The sequence below is a fragment of the Ctenopharyngodon idella genome, chromosome 4 (genome assembly GCF_019924925.1).
Source record: "Ctenopharyngodon idella isolate HZGC_01 chromosome 4, HZGC01, whole genome shotgun sequence".
Classification (NCBI taxonomy): Eukaryota; Metazoa; Chordata; class Actinopteri; order Cypriniformes; family Xenocyprididae; genus Ctenopharyngodon; species Ctenopharyngodon idella.
This window is the reverse complement of record NC_067223.1, coordinates 27213779-27229998: the sequence shown is the minus strand read 5'-3', so window position 1 is coordinate 27229998 and position 16220 is coordinate 27213779. Positions and strand designations below refer to the sequence as shown.

The 16220-nt window shown below is 38.6% G+C and overlaps 4 protein-coding genes across 14 annotated transcripts in view; all 4 read left to right on the top strand.

Moving 5' to 3' along the window:
* LOC127511113 (gastrula zinc finger protein XlCGF7.1-like) overlaps positions 1 to 16220 on the top strand; it is a 112868-nt gene that overhangs the window by 58863 nt on the left and 37785 nt on the right. The window lies entirely within an intron of this gene.
* LOC127511118 (gastrula zinc finger protein XlCGF8.2DB-like) overlaps positions 1 to 16220 on the top strand; it is a 128790-nt gene that overhangs the window by 103228 nt on the left and 9342 nt on the right. The gene's annotated exons all lie outside the window — the stretch shown is intronic.
* On the top strand, positions 3577 to 6432 carry LOC127511090 (protein NLRC3-like). Its single transcript, XM_051891562.1, has 2 exons — positions 3577 to 3835; positions 4549 to 6432. The coding sequence occupies exons 1-2, from the start codon at positions 3577 to 3579 to the stop codon at positions 6378 to 6380; spliced, it is 2091 nt and encodes a 696-aa protein (XP_051747522.1). The 3' UTR covers positions 6381 to 6432.
* Positions 6507 to 15948, top strand: LOC127511407 (stonustoxin subunit beta-like). The gene is made up of 5 exons (XM_051892218.1): positions 6507 to 6516; positions 6637 to 6829; positions 8179 to 8352; positions 11732 to 11778; positions 13840 to 15948. The coding sequence occupies exons 1-5, from the start codon at positions 6507 to 6509 to the stop codon at positions 14361 to 14363; spliced, it is 948 nt and encodes a 315-aa protein (XP_051748178.1). The 3' UTR covers positions 14364 to 15948.

The following is a 16220-nucleotide window of genomic DNA, read 5'->3' as shown; positions in this document are numbered from 1 at the left end:
TAGCTAAACAAAACCACGCGTCTGCCCGAATCATTCACACAGAGACACAGAACATGCAGGATTCATATTTAAATATTCATATTTTTGTGGCTTAATATTGACAGACACTAGTCAATATCACGATTAGAATAAAGAATTTAGGAATAAAAAACTTAACATTCACAATCCTCAGCTTGATGAAGTTGATCATCGAAATGAAATTGAAACCAGTCATACTCTTCCTCTGAGGTAAATTCTTTTAGACTTATTCCTCAAAACGATGAAAAGTACATGAATCTGACTAAGCTTGATTCATTTTTTTTCGAGCTGTTGCAGGCGTTCACTCTTATGCATCGATCGCCTCAGAATTTGCGTTTGAATGCGGTGCGCGGTCCGTGGGCGTGGCCGCATTAGTGGATAATGAGCTGAATCGTGAACGACTGACATCTGTCTCTTTTCAAACAGATTACATGAACAGAGAATATTTGTTTTCATTTTTACTTGCATGATGTAAACCTGGTATTTTAACGTTTCTTTAGATATATGCCTCATCATGATTAGTATTCACTAAGTCAGTGGTTCCTAACCTGGGGTCCGCGCCCCCCTTAGGGGGGTGCCAGAGTTCGCAGGGGGGGCGCGAGAGTTTATATGCTTTGAGGTCAAACATGAATATGAAAAACCTTTTTGTATAGTTTCTAGGAATGCACCAAATGATTGGCCACTTATCCGAAAATGTTGTCAATTAATTCCTTTGATTCTATACATGGTCTCTCAGCTTGCCGATCACATAAACCGATCACATTTTTATGACACAAAAGACGCGAGCTTGTTCACAATATTGTATACAATACAGTAACGCAGTGAAAACATGTGTATGGTTCAAACTACTTCATTTTTTTATTTTTTTTTTAAAAATCAGTAATTTTTCCACTCTCATCTCTTCTTTAACATGGGAGCCTCATTAGAGCTTCAGGTGAAGGGTTGCCAGTAGTAGAGATGCACCGGTCTATCCACCATCAATTGGAACCGGCCAGTTCTGTTTTTTGTCCCAGACTTGCACACAAAATGCATTGCAATAATTTCCCAAAATGAAATTTGTGTGGACGTTAATAGAGGCCAGAGATGGGACACGCTGAAGACGGACGCAAAGAGAAGAGCAGAGAAAATACTGTACCAACTGGGTTAGGGTTAGGGTTAGGGTTAGGCTAACCCTAACCCTAACTTACTTCACAAAAGTTTCGATGTCATTTTCTTTTAGGGCCGTTCACATAACGCGACTTTTCCGCGTGTAAGTTAATTATTTAAAATGTAAACGCAGGGCAGGCGCGCTCATAATGGAAGCGATGCGGTCACGATGTGCATGCAGTGCGTTTTCCAGGTGCATCGAGATGACATGGGGGGGGGGGGTCCTCAGGGTTTCTTATATGTATGGAGGGGGGGCTTCATGGACAAAAGGTTGGGAACCACTGCTCTAAGTTACAGTTCATTTTCTGAGGGCTATCAGAATGGACTTCATCACGCATCATGTTAGTTTTATTTATTTTGCAAAAAGCACAACATTTTGTTTTACTCTGAGTGTACACAAATAAAAGAAGACATTTCACAGATTAGAATGATGTATAACTCTTAATTGCATGTCCAAAATTGTCGGAGTATTTTGAGTCTCTTTCGCACTGGAAAAAAAAAAACCGAGGTGGCATTGCCGGCATGACGGCCGGCTTGAGGGCATTAACTATCCTCATTTACTTGTGTATTTAAGTTCCCTTGGTTCAGTTCAGTGTTGTCTGGTCTTGTCTCTGTGATGGTTGTGTTTGCTTGCCTGCTTATGTTTGGATTTACCTGTAGATACGATTAAAGACTGTCTTGGATCTTCATCTTCTTTGTAGTGTGTGTAAATAGAGATGTCATACCGCAAGACTCCACAAGTACTAGGAGATAGTTGCTTTTCTCTCTATCTTTGGGAGATGTCATCAAAAAGCATGGCATTAATTTTTTCACTGTTGCTGATACTCAGCTCTGTATTTCTTCGTGCTCTGACGAAACTTACCAGTTCACCAAATTAAAAGAATATTAATCTAATAAAATCCAATAAAAAATTGGATGACTAGTAAATTCCTATTACTAAATTCAGAAAAAAACAGAGATTCTATATATTGGACCAAAAACCTCCACATGTAATAACCTAGAATACTGTCTAACACTCGATGGCTGCTCTGTTAAGTCTTCGTCGTCAGTTAGGAACCTGGGTGTGCTCTTTGATACCAATCTTTCATTTGAAAGCCAAATTTCTAGCATCTGTAAAATCACATTCTTCCATCTTAAAAATATATCTAAACTATGACATATGCTCTCAATGACAAATGAACAGTTAGTTTATGCATTCATGATCTCAAGGCTAGATTACTGAAATGCTCTACTGGGTGGTTGCCCTGGGTACCATCTTGTTGCCATACCCAACAGTCACTTGCGGGGAACCCACAAAGTCAATCTTTGAGTCGCCATAGCCACAGAGTGAAGCAGAGGCTGTCGAAAATGGCAGCGCTTTGAAAAAATTTGCGCAAAAATGTGTGCATGTTCAGGAGAGACACACTGGCACCAGTGTCCAAAAGCAGTGGGATACACACATCATTTAGGCGCACTGAGCATGCTTTAAATGAGACTGGTCCAGTGTAGACATTGTGAATGTTAGTGGGTGCTTGGGCTGACTCAGCCGGAGCAGAGCAATATACTGAAGCAAAATTATTGCGTTTACCACAGTTGTGGCACGTTTGGCCACGGGCTTGCCAGTTCTGTGCTCTAGATGGATAAGATGAAGATGAACAGTAATCACAGGGTCATGATGCTTGTGTTTGTGGGCGTGGCAGAGACTGCTGCTGGTTCCTCAGTAGCATAACTGCAGAGGAGCCTGCTGCTACCAATGTGTCATTCTGGCTGGGCTGTAATATTGATGGGGGCATGAGGCAGGGGGCTGGGCAGTCCATGAATGTTTGCTGTTTAGTCAGAGCCGATGCACATGCAGCTGCACTCTCTATTTGTAATGCAATTGTGATTGCTCGGGACAGTGATAAATCATCCGATTCTAATAGCAGAGTTTCACACACTTTTGCGTTGTTGGTATGTTCAATTAACTGGTCGCGAATCATTTCGTCCTGCAATGCACCGAACTTGCATGTACTGGCCAATCCCTGCAAGTTGGCTATGTATTGTTGCACAGACTCACCGGGCAGCTGGTGTCTTTGGTGGAACAGAAAACGGTGCAAGAGCACACTCTGTGGGGCTGCAAAGTGTGTGGTCAGTAGTTCCACGGCTGTGTCATAATTGCTTGTGGTGCCCGACTCAAGAACACTTGTAAGAAAACACAACAACAACGTCATTAAGTACAGACAAAGTTCACCTGCCATGTTTTTTGTTGCTAGAGCTTCTCGGTGGATTCTACAGTGTAATAATAGATGAGTTTGGATGAGTTGACTCTGAGAGTCCTGATCCAATCACAGCTTAATATCATAATCCAAATAACATTTGAGTGTTTAGGTACACGTTAAGAGTGAAACTACTTCAGTTCTTTTTCTTTTTGTAGCTGTGAATCGGTGAAGGACGATGGCATCTCTAAAAGAGCACCTCAAGGACTCACTGAAGAATCTGGTGAAAGATGATCTGAGGGAGTTTCAGTGGTCTTTAAAGAATGATCATGCGTATATATCAAATTCTGAAATGGCGAACGCAGATATCTTAGACACAGTGGATAAGATGGTGGCGTGTTTTGGACCAGAAGAAGCTGTGAAGATCACAGTAGAGATCCTGAGGAAGATAAACCAGAATAATCTGGCTAAGCAGCTGGAAAACATTCTAAAGCCAGGTAACATTTAATTTACTGTGACTGTAACGGAAATGATTGTTTAGCAGTTAGATGGTTTGACTTAAACTTTCCTCTTTACTCTGCTGATGTGTTTGAGAGATTTATGTTTCCCAGTGAGTGATGGGGTAAATAACAATCACTGCCTCAACATGGAAAATATAACAGCAAAAAACTATTACAGGGCCAAGCAGAACAGCTGTAGAGATCATATAAAAGAGTGTCTAGTCATGGTTTTACAAATGGTTTACAATGGTTTAAAACCCTTAAAACTTCTGCAAGCAACTTCTACATGCAAATGCTCTTTTCAATAACCCTAACCTAATGCTAATACAGTCTCATGTCTTGTTTGGTGTTCTAGATGTCAATGGTTTGATCAAAAAGCTTTTAATAATTTTGGTCAGCATGAACTGAAGTTGATTCGAGTCTAACAGTGACAATCCAATAAATGCTCTGGAAGGAATTAGTAAAAGAAGGTTATACAGAAATTTTAAAACTGAAACCAATTGTATTTGAGTCTGCATCACCATCATAATCAACTTCAGCATAGTCAATGTAAGATGTGCATGTAAACACTATTGCAGTATGAGTGTGATTATTTTAATTTAGTAGTTATTTTTTGTAATGAGAACTGCAGACAAGGTTAGAATTTACACATAAGTTTTATTATGAATTTATGTAAAACACAATCACTTAGTCTTTGTCATCTGCAGTAGAGCCTTTAAGAAAGACGGAAAACGACAGCAGTCAAGCTGCTCTTCATGGTTACACAGAGATCAGCCTCAGACTAAAGGACAAATTAAAACAGGACTACAAGAGGATATTGGTTGGTAATTCACAGACGGGTCATAAGAAATACCTGAACGATATCTACACTGATTTATATGTGGTGGAAAATGAGACTGGAGGAAGAGTGAATGAGCATGAGGTGATACAGATCGAATCAAATCACAACCGATTGACTGCCAAGGAGAAGCCAATCAAGTTTAATGACATGTTTAAAGTCCAGTGTGGCACAGGTCGACAAAATGGAATAGTGTTGACAGTGGGGATTGCAGGAGTGGGAAAAACTGTCTCTGTTAATAAATTCATCCTTGACTGGGTTGAGGGAAAAGAAAATCAGGATATAGCCTTCATTTTCCCTCTGCCGTTCCGTCAGCTAAACCTGACTACAGAGAACTGCAGTCTCATGGGACTGATTCACGAATTCTTCTTTAGTGAACCTAAAGAACTGCCCTCTCTACCTGAAGATAATGGTAAGGTCTTGTTCATTTTTGATGGGCTGGATGAATGTCGCTTCCCTTTGAGCTTTAAAGATGGTGGCAGAATTACAGATGTTCACAAAAATACAACAGTAAGTAAAATAGTTACAAGCCTGATCAAAAGACATCTGGTTCCCTCTGCTCTCATCTGGATCACATCCAGACCAGCAGCAGCCAGCCTGATACCCCGAAACCACGTTGATCAGGTGACTGAAGTGCAAGGATTTAACGATGAGCAGAAAGAGCAATACTTCAACAAAAACAGCAATTCTAAGAACATTTCTGAGAACATCATCAATCACATCAGGAAATCCAGGAGTCTATACATCATGTGCCATATCCCAATCTTCTGCTGGATCTCTCTCACTGTTCTTCAGCCTCTACTGGCTCAAGAGAGCAATGACAAAACACCCACAACTCTCACAGGGATGTACACAAGCTTCTTAATTTCTCAGCAGCAAAACATGGAAGAAAAATACTGTGATGATCCTGAACCTAAAGCCAATGCAAGGTCTTTTGATCAGATTATTCTGAAGCTTGGGAAACTAGCCTTTCAACAGCTGGAGAAAGGAAACCTGATTTTCTACAAAGAAGATCTTCAGGAATGTGGACTAGATGTCAATGAAGGGTTGGTGTACTCTGGGTTATGCACTCAGATCTTTCAGAAGGGAACAGTTTCAAAAAGAAACGTTTACAGCTTCGTACATCTCAGCGTACAGGAATTCCTTGCTGCTCTCTATGTGTTTTTTATTAACAAAGACAAGAAAGCAAACCCATTTCTTCCATCCTGGAAAAAAATGGCACAGAAAATTTCCAAAAAGCCACTGTTTCAACTTCATAAGGCTGCAATCAACAAGGCTTTACAAAGCGAGAATGGACACCTGGACCTTTTCCTCCGGTTCCTCCTGGGTCTCTCACTGGAGTCCAATCAGAGTGACCTGAATGAACTACTTCCAAAACTGAAACTGAAAACAGAGAATGTTAAAGACACTATTGACTATATCAAAGAAAAAATAGAGATGGAGAAATCAGTGGAAAGAACCATCAATCTCTTCCACTGTCTGAGTGAACTGAAAGATGACTTTGTGGAGGAAATCCAGAAGAATCTAAGCTCAGGAAATCTTTCAGCACAGCATCTCTCCTCTGCTCAATGGTCTGGTCTGGTGTTTGTGCTCCAAATGTCAGAAGAGACTCGAGAGATGTTTGAACTGCAGAAATACAGAAGATCTGATGAAGCAGTGATAAGACTGCTGCCAGTGATCAAAAACAGCAGAAGTGCACTGTAAGAGTCTTCTTTACATCAATTTATATAACTCATTAGTTGCTTTAATTGGGTGTTCATTTTACACGGGTGACTTTTTGGCTAAGACTGTTCAGAAAAATTAATAAATGTAAATGTATCAGTGTGTGTGATGAATACTGGTGTGATGTTTTATGAAGAGAAAAATGTTTTAGCTTTGCTTAAATTACTACAGTCAAAAGGTTTCCAAGTTATCTATGTTCCAGATTGTAAACCCTACATAATAAGCATTTATATTGCAGTTTGTTGTTCTCTACACAGGCTACAGTGCTGTAATCTCACTTCTCAGTGTTGTGAGAGTTTGTCTGCAGCTCTACAATTCTCAATCTGTTTCCTGAGAGAGCTGGACCTGAGTAACAATGACCTGCAGGATTCAGGAGTGAAGCTTCTTTCTGATGGACTGAAGAGTCCAAACTGTCATCTAGAGATACTGAGGTATATGGTCTTAAAATAATTAATGAAACTATCACAGTAAATTATTTTGTCACTGAATGTGATATCTGCTCTCAATGGAATGCCAGGTTCATTTAAATTTAATTAACATTTAATTTCAATTCAATCAACTCATGATGTTTACAGTGTTTCAGAGCAGCTCAATTCACAGTAAATCAGTGGTCTCAAACTCAGATCCTGGAGGGCCACTGTACTGCATTAGATCAGACTAGAGCCAACCAGTTCCAAAACACCTGCCTGGAAGTTTCTAGTAAGACCTTGATTAGCTGGATCAGATGTGTTTAATGAGGTTTGAAGTAAAATTATGCAGGGCAGTGACTCTCCAGGAGTTGAGTTTGAGTCCACTGCAGTAAATAATGCTCCACATGAACTCTTGCAAGTGAATTTGGGCCACTCATAACATGGATCTGAAAATGCAACATGCGCCAAACAATTCCCAATTTTGTAATTCGAATTTACTGGTGTTTTATTGTCATTAGCTCCCTGAGGCTAAAATAAAAGCTTTATTTATTTTCAACTTGAGCCCGGTTTCACATACAGGGCTTAGCCTAAGCCAGGATTAAGCCTGAGTTCAATTAGGATATTTAAGTAGCTTATATAAAAGTACACAAGAAAAAAACATTGCTGGTGTGCATCTTGAGGCAAAACAATGGCACTGACATGTTTTAAGATACGTCAGTACAAATCGCTTTCAGTTAAAACAGCTCAAACATGCATTTTAGTCTAGGACTAGCTTGCCTTGTCCATGAAAACCGGGGTTGAAGGTACATAAAAAAGTATTTAAAGATATTTAAAGGAAACAAAGAATTTCTTTGCAATTAGATTTCACTGTAAAGTAATGCATTGGAACTAATAGCAAGTAATATTTTATTTTAAAATATGTACACATTCACCCTTATTTGTATGCCTTATTTGTATGCCTTACATTGTAAGCTGAAAATCATCTTGTCATACTCAATTACAAATAACATGAATCACAAAATTATATTATCATTTCAAAACAATGAAATATGAAAAAAGTAGTCACTGGAAATTACTGACTTTTAAATGGTTAAAAATAAATAATACCTAATGAATGGCTGAAATAGGTATAAATGTTCAAATGTTTCTACAATAGAAAATATATAAATGTATGTTGACTTCACCACATGTAGAAAAGTACATGAACACTTTTACTCTGTTACACTTTCACAGATATTTTTGTAACTTTTTTTTTATTAAATTCACAGAAAATAACAGCTGCAAATACAAACAGCACAGGTCAGTGTGCGATAGTAATTTCTGATTGCCAAACTAATGATCCTGCGGACTGTTGCTTTGTGTTTTTGCAGATTATCTGGCTGTATGGTGACAGAGGAAGGCTGTAGTTATGTGTCTTCAGCTCTGAGTTCAAACCCCTCTCACCTGAGAGAGCTGGATCTGAGCTACAATCACCCAGGAGATTCAGGAGTCAAGCTGCTCACTGATACCCTCAACCATCCAAACTGCACACTTGATAAACTCAAGTATGTTGAGCAGGATGTGTTTGATTTTATTTCTTTCATATGTTTACAAAAGTTCTTACTGAGAAACAGAGGTTTAGCTCTAGTTATACTACAGGGCTTGAATATTTGATTCTGATTGTTTGACAAACATCCTAAGGTGTGCAATTATTTCCAGTAAACGCACAGTATTTCCAGGCAGGTCTTGACTGCATTAGAGTTCCATATCACTTCCCCAAATAATTTCAGTTATTTCAAAGGTCCTTACAGAGTACACCAGCAAATGAACCAAAACCCTCAATGACATTGACCAAACAAATAAATATAACAAATAACAGAATAAAAAGACAAAGTATTTTTATGATTTTCCCACAAAATAACATTTCATTATCTCTGAAAAGCATGCTTTCTCCCTTTCTCTCTCTCACACAAATGAACACACATACAATACTACAGACACACACATACACATGCAAAGAAACTTGTCAGTGCTGAAAAATGTACTGTATTAGTTGATATCTAGCTTTCATTAAGGTGTGTTGGTCAAAACACAGAATCCAATCAGCTTTATCCTAAGAGGTTTATTTGTTCTTAAAACAATGGTAGCTTTCACTGAGGCTGTACACAGGCTTTACAGAGTTAATCTGTATTCTCCACAGGTGCGGGTGTGTACATATACAGGAATATAAATGGGGTTTGTGTATGTTTGGCCTACAAAAGAAAGAGAATAAAGATATCAATTATTATCTAAACACATTATTTACATGAACAGTTTACGTAATCTGTGAAGAAATTCTCAAGTTAAATGAATTAAACTATATAAACAATGGAATCTTATACCACCACCTAGTGATTAGAAATGGTAAATGCATTCAAACACAGAACTGTTTATGAGGTCAAAGTCATTTACTGTCATTTATTGTGTACAAGTTACCAAGAACAATGAAAAACTTATTGAATGCTACTCCACAGACTGTAGACAGACAAAATACAGTAAACATCACTGCTATATAAACAAAAAATGCATATATACAGAAATTACAAAATAATTGCCAGGCAATAAGATAATCAGTGACAAAATAAATAAGACAATAAGTGACATAAGACAATAAAGTGAGACATTAAATTGACAATATTGACATTTTGACATTATGAAGTGTCTTACCTAATCTTATCTAACATTACCATAAGTGTTAAACATTATTGTTAGTTCTGTCATGACAACTCTCAGGAAATTGGTATGGTAATGGTCATCGCAGTGACAATTCTTCTCTCGCTTCGACTCCGCCCTGGGCCCCATCCTGGCTGGCCTCTGACCTTACATCTGGCTCCTCCCACCCTCCACTCCCTCATGGACTTATTCATTGGACTTATTTTGGTTTTGCCCCTCTCCTGCTTCACACCCCCCGACAGAGTCCCCCGCCCTCCCTCCTCAGTTGGACTTACCTTTTTTTTGGGGTGAAGATGTGCCTTGCTGGAGGGGGGCAATCTGTAACATGTATGGTCTCTTGTGTTCTCTGTGACCCAGTTTTCCTATATTCTGATTAGTTAATTTGGTTCCACCTGTGTTCTGTTAATTATCTCATTAGTTCCTTTGTTTGGTTCCTGCTTATAAGTCCTCAGGTCTCCCTCAGTGTTTAGCGGTTCTTGTTTATATTAGCATGTGTATTACTCCTATCTGCAGTTTACAACCCAAATTCCGGAAATGTTGGGACGTTTTTAAATTTGAATAAAATGAAAACTAAAAGACTTTCAAATCATATGAGCCAACATTTTATTCACAATAGAACATAGATAACATAACAAATGTTTAAAGGGAGAAATTTCACACTTTGATCCACTAAATGAGCTCATTTCAAATTTGATGCCTGCTACAGATCTCAAAAAAGTTGGCATGGGGGCAACAAGTGGCTGAAAAAGTAAGAATTTTTTTTAAAAGATTCTGCTGGGAGAGCATCTAGCAACTAATTAAGTTAATTGATATCAGGCCTGTAACATGATTAGCTATAAAAGGGATGTCTTAGAGAGGCAGTGTCTCTCAGAAGTAAAGATGGGCAGAAGCTCTCCAATCTGTGAAAGTGTGTAAAAAGATTGTAGAAAACTAAGTTGCTCAATGTCAAATTGCAAAGGCTTTGCAAAAATCATCATCTACAGTGCATAACATCATCAAAAGATTCAGAGAAACTGGAGAAATCTCTGTGCGTAAGGGACAAGGCCGAAGACTTTTATTGGATGCCTGTGGTCTTCGGACCCTCAGACGACACTACATCACTCATCGGCATGATTATGTCAATGACATTACTAAATGGGCCCAGGAATACTTCCAGAAACCACTGTCAGTAAACACAATCCGCTGTGCCATCTGCAGATGCCAACTAAAGCTCTATTATGCAAAAAGTAAGCCATATGTGAACATGGTTCAGAAGCGGCGTCGTGTCCTGTGGGCCAAGGCTCATTTAAAATGGACTGTTTCAAAGTGGAAAAGTGTTCTATGGTCAGACGAGTCCAAATTTAACATTCTTGTTGGAAATTACGAACGCCGTGTCCTCCGGGCTGAAGAGGAGGGAGACCTTCCAGCGTGTTATCAGCGTTCAGTTCAAAAGCCAGCATCTCTGATGGTATGGGGGTGCATAAGTGCATACGGTATGGGCAGCTTGCATGTTTTGGAAGGCACTATGAATGCTGAAAGGTATATAAAGGTTTTAGAGCAACATATGCTCCCCTCCAGACGACGTCTATTTCAGGGAAGGCCTTGTGTATTTCAGCAGGACAATGCAAAACCACATACTGCAGCTATTACAACAGCATGGCTTCATCGTAGAAGAGTCCGGGTGCTGAATTGGCCTGCCTGCAGTCCAGATCTTTCACCTATAGAGAACATTTAGCGCATCATTAAATGAAAGATGACCACAAACTCTTCAGCAGCAAGAATGAAGAATCAGGCAAGAATGGGACCAAATTCCAACACCAAAACTCCAGAAACTCATAACCTTGATGCCCAGATGTCTTCAAACTGTTTTGAAAAGAAGAGGAGATGCTACACTATGGTAAACATGCCCCCGTCACAACTATTTTGAGATCTGTAGCAGCCATCAAATTTGAAATGAGCTCATTTTGTGCATTATATTGTAAAATGTAAAAATTAATTTGCCAATGATGCCATAGTCTTTAGTTTTTAGTTTTTAATTTTTTTTAAGATATAATTTTGTTAGTCTGTTCATTTGTTTGGACAGCTCCACCTGACATTTTGGGGGTTTAAGAGTGTGTGTGTGTGTGTGTGTGTGTGTGTGTGTGTGAGAGAGAGAGAGAGAGAGAGAGAGTGTGTGTGTGTGTGTGTGTGTGTGTGTGTGTGTGTGTGTGTGAGCGTTTACTGATTAACTGTGTCACTGTGTGTGTTTTCTAGTGTGGATCATGGAGGAGAGATCAGGATTACAGCAGGACTTCGAAAATGTATGTCTCTACACACACACACACTCACACACACGTCTGGTTTTCTATCCTTGTTTTCTATCCATAGATGTAATGGTTTTTAAACTGTACATTCTATCTCCTACACTAACCCTAACCATCACAGAAAACTTTCTGCATTTTTACATTTAAAAAAAAAAAACTCATTCTGTATGCTTTATAAACTTGTTTCCCCATGGGGACCTCAATTTACACACACACACACACACACACACACACACTCATTTATCTAGTAAACTGTACTGAGACTGCTGATATATTGAACATGAAGAGTTCAGAATTCCTGATTAAGGGGGCGTCTTACAGAAAGATCTTAAAGGGTTGGTTCACCCAAAAATGAAATTTCTGTCACTAATTACTCACCCTCATGTCGTTCCACACATGTAAGACCTTTGTTCATCTTCGTAATTAAGATATTTTTCATACAATGGCTGCATCACCAGCAAGACAATTAACACTTTCAATGCCCAGAAAGCTACTAAAGACCTTTTTAAAACAGTTCATGTGACTACAGTGGTTCAACCTTAATGTTATGAAGCGACGAGAATACTTTTTGTGCACCAAAAAAAACAACAACAAAATAACGACTTTATTCAACAATATCTAGTGATGGGTGATTTCAAAACACTGAGCACATTTACATGCACACCAGTAAGCTGATAACTCACAAATATTAGCTTATTGAAATAACCAGTTTTCCCCGTTTACATGCAAACCAGTAAACTGACAACGCAAGTAAACTGCAAGACTTTATTAATAAATCGGGTTATTTCCCTGTAGTGACATCAAAAAACATATTCCATATGTTATGGCAGTTGTGATGTTAAATAAAGCTTGCAACATGTCAGCAAGAAACTTATGGCTCATATATTATTCTCTCATGCAGTTAGATGCAGCGTTTTGACTGAACCACTTCTACTTCTGCTTCACGAGGGATGAGAACACATTTTTACGATTTTCTGGGTCTTGAAAGAGTCTGCGTTTGCGATATATTTATTTCTTCCTTTCCAGCAAAACACTCGCTCTGTCTGGATGCGTTTAAATCTGCACTAGGATGCGTTTCTGTCACATATCACACTTGCACACTTCAATAAGCCGACAGAAAACAGGTTAATGCGTTTACATGCCGCACAAAATCGGGGTAAGAGCCAAAAAACTACCTGTTCTGACGGGTTTATGCTTAAGCCGTTTATGACCTTAGTCCGATAAAAGAAAATGGGTTACCACGTTTATATGACCATGTTTGTTGTCGGATTATTAAGCACTCTAAGCTTTATGAATCTTTTGTTTTGAATCAGTGGTTCGGAGCGTGTATCAAACATTACTTCATAAGTGTTTCAAAATTTCAATGGTTTACCACTGGGGAGCGTGACGTTGGCAGTTTGATACAATAAAGTTTGATGAATAAAGTCATTATTTATTTTTTATTTTTTTTGGTGCTGAAAAGTATTCTCGTCACTTCATAATATTAAGGTTTAACCACTGCAGTCACATGACTGTTTTAAATAAGTCTTTAGTAGCTTTCTGGGCATTAAAAGTGTTAATTTTCTTGCTGGCAATGCAGGCCTCACTGAGCCATCGGATTATATGAAAAATATCTTAATTTGTGTACGAAAGTCTTACGGGTGTGGAACATCATGAGGGTGAGTAATTAATGACAGAAATTTCATTTTTGGGTGAACTAATCCTTTAACTTTAGAATCCAATCTTATCTTTTTGGTAACCATGGCAATTTCAGTTAGAACCTCATTTAGGACAAAAATCTATTACAGAATGACATTTCTTAAATGTATTATTATTATTATTATTATTATTGATTGCTTGGTAACAGACCTGAGAGTTGAGTACCAAACTCAGCGGAGCACTTTAGAATTTCCTAACTACAGATGAGATTTTGTAAGATAGGATAAAAAATCCAAAATCCTAAAAGATTTGCTTCTGTAATACGAATTTGTGAAAAAACCTAAATTAACTTGTCAGATTTTAATTAGACTTAAGATAGAAATTATCTGTAATAAACCTGATGTGTTTTATCTCCATCAGATTCCCATCAGCTCACTGTGGATCCAAACACAGCACATAAACACCTCCGTCTGTCTGAGAAGAACAGAGTGATTACTGGCACTGACACAGAGCTTCAATTGTATCCTGATCATCCAGACAGATTTGATGAGTGGTATCAGGTGTTGTGTAGAGAGAGTGTCTGTGGACGCTGTTACTGGGAGATTGAGTGGAGTGGATGTGTGGACATATCAGTGTCATATAAGAGCATCAGCAGGAAGGGAGGTGGTAATGAGTGTTGGTTTGGACGTAATGATCAATCCTGGAGTTTGTTCTGCTCTCCCTCCAGTTACTCATTCATACACAATAACATACAGACTAAACTCCCTGTAAAGTCCATCAGCAGTAGAATAGGAGTGTATGTGGATCACAGTGCAGGAACTCTGTCCTTCTACAGCGTCTCTGGAGACACAATGAGCCTCATCCACACAGTCCAGACCACATTCACTCAACCGCTCTATCCTGGGTTTTATGTTTGGTCTGGATCATCAGTGAAACTGTGTTGATGAATCAGAATAGACTGTAGAGTGATTCTACCCATAATACTTTGAGCTGCATGATAAATCAGTAACAGTGAGATGTTATAGAGTCTCATATAGAGAGCCGTCTTCTCAACTTCTTAATACTAGGGGTGTAATGGTAAACAGAATTCATGGTTTGGTACGTATCTCGGTTTTGGGGTCACAGTTCGATACGAGTTCGGTACAGGAAAAAGCAACAAATCCCCAATGCTAGGTTTCTTTTCATTTATTTTAAACAGACAGTAGTGCAAATTACAATTTGCTCCACTTAGCAGCATTTAGTCCACCCTGAGGTAGTTGGTAGAGTACAGCCTTCTTAACATAGCATATTAAGCACTAAGCAGTAAACAAAATTCACTCTTGCAAAAGAGTATTTGGTTTTAGTATTTGGTATTAGAGTTCATTAGCATGCCGTGACTATGGCAGATGCACAAGTTCAATATTACCCTTTTTCAAGAAATGGAAGGAGAAAAAGGGCCTACTTCACCTTTACACGAGGAGACAGCTAATGAAGCGGCACTTGGGGCCAGAGGTGGGTAGTAATGAAGTACATTTACTTTGTTACATTTACTAATTTTTGGAAAATTTGTAACTGCCTCAGATGTGCAAGCGATACAAGTGTAATAATAAGCAGTTCATTCATAAAATTGAATTGAAAAAATTGAATATAAGGTGTAATTTGCATTTGTACAAAAGTAAATCCTCTTTTGGCATTAAAAAAAACTACTGTCTGGATTTACTAAAGACACGCAGTGCAAAATTAGTGCTGAAAAGTCTTGGACAGGGTTGTTTTTGCGGGTGACCTTATTGCATATGCATTTGTAAGAGTTTCCATTTCAGATTAGTATGTACGAGATGTTTCTGTGTTTCTAGTAAACTGGTTATTGCATCTTGTATCTAGAAACACAGTGCCATCTAGTGGCTTTCTTGAGTAACAGGCACAATCAATGGATATCATTACAAGTCCAACCTAAAACTACACCAAAACCTATTTGCTTTATGCCTCTACACTTCATAAACATGAGTCACAAAAGGTCCTCCACCAATTTCCACCAACAACACAACAATAAAAACAATACATACTAGATTGCAATAAAAATATAGCAATGTAGCAGTCAAGCAGTGTACTCGCAACTGATTAAAATAGTTGAAGGCAGCGGGAGAACTGTATCTTTCCACTCATGCAGACACTTGCATGTGAGGTCCTTCTCAAATGCCAGCTGAATGAGCTGGGCCTTATGTGTGTGGCGCAAAGAACTTCTGTGAATACATTCCTCAAAACTGAAAATAATTTTTCACACATTGCGGTTAATCCGGTCTTCAAAGCTGTCAGTACACTTAGAATTGCTACTAATTTTTTGTGGTACTTTGAAAGGAGATTCTGTGTTGTCAATTTCACGTTGTCTTCTTTTTTTATTAGTGTAGAAATAAACTGTTTAGCAACAATACATGCTGTCTCAACAATGGTTGATTTTGTTAATGACATGATGTGCTGAAGTAACTTCGGATTCAAAAATGTAATCACTCTCTGGGTTCAAAGCAATCAGCGACTGTGCAAGCTGTGTGTTGCGCTCACTAAAGCGATGGTTGATTTCTCAAAGAAGTGCGTCAAGTGCACTGTAATAAAGCCTTTGAAGCTTTGACTTGTCATTGTCTTTTGTCCTGTTGTTTCTTCAAGGAAATACTGGTGTAAATTCTATTTAGGGGGCACGGCCCCCCAATGCCCCTCCTTGGGGACAGGCCTGGAATATGCTATCATATTTTGGCCAATTAAAGATAATGGACATCTATGACTTCAAAGAATGAACTGTATGTCTTTGTATTTTAAACAAAATTTTAAAT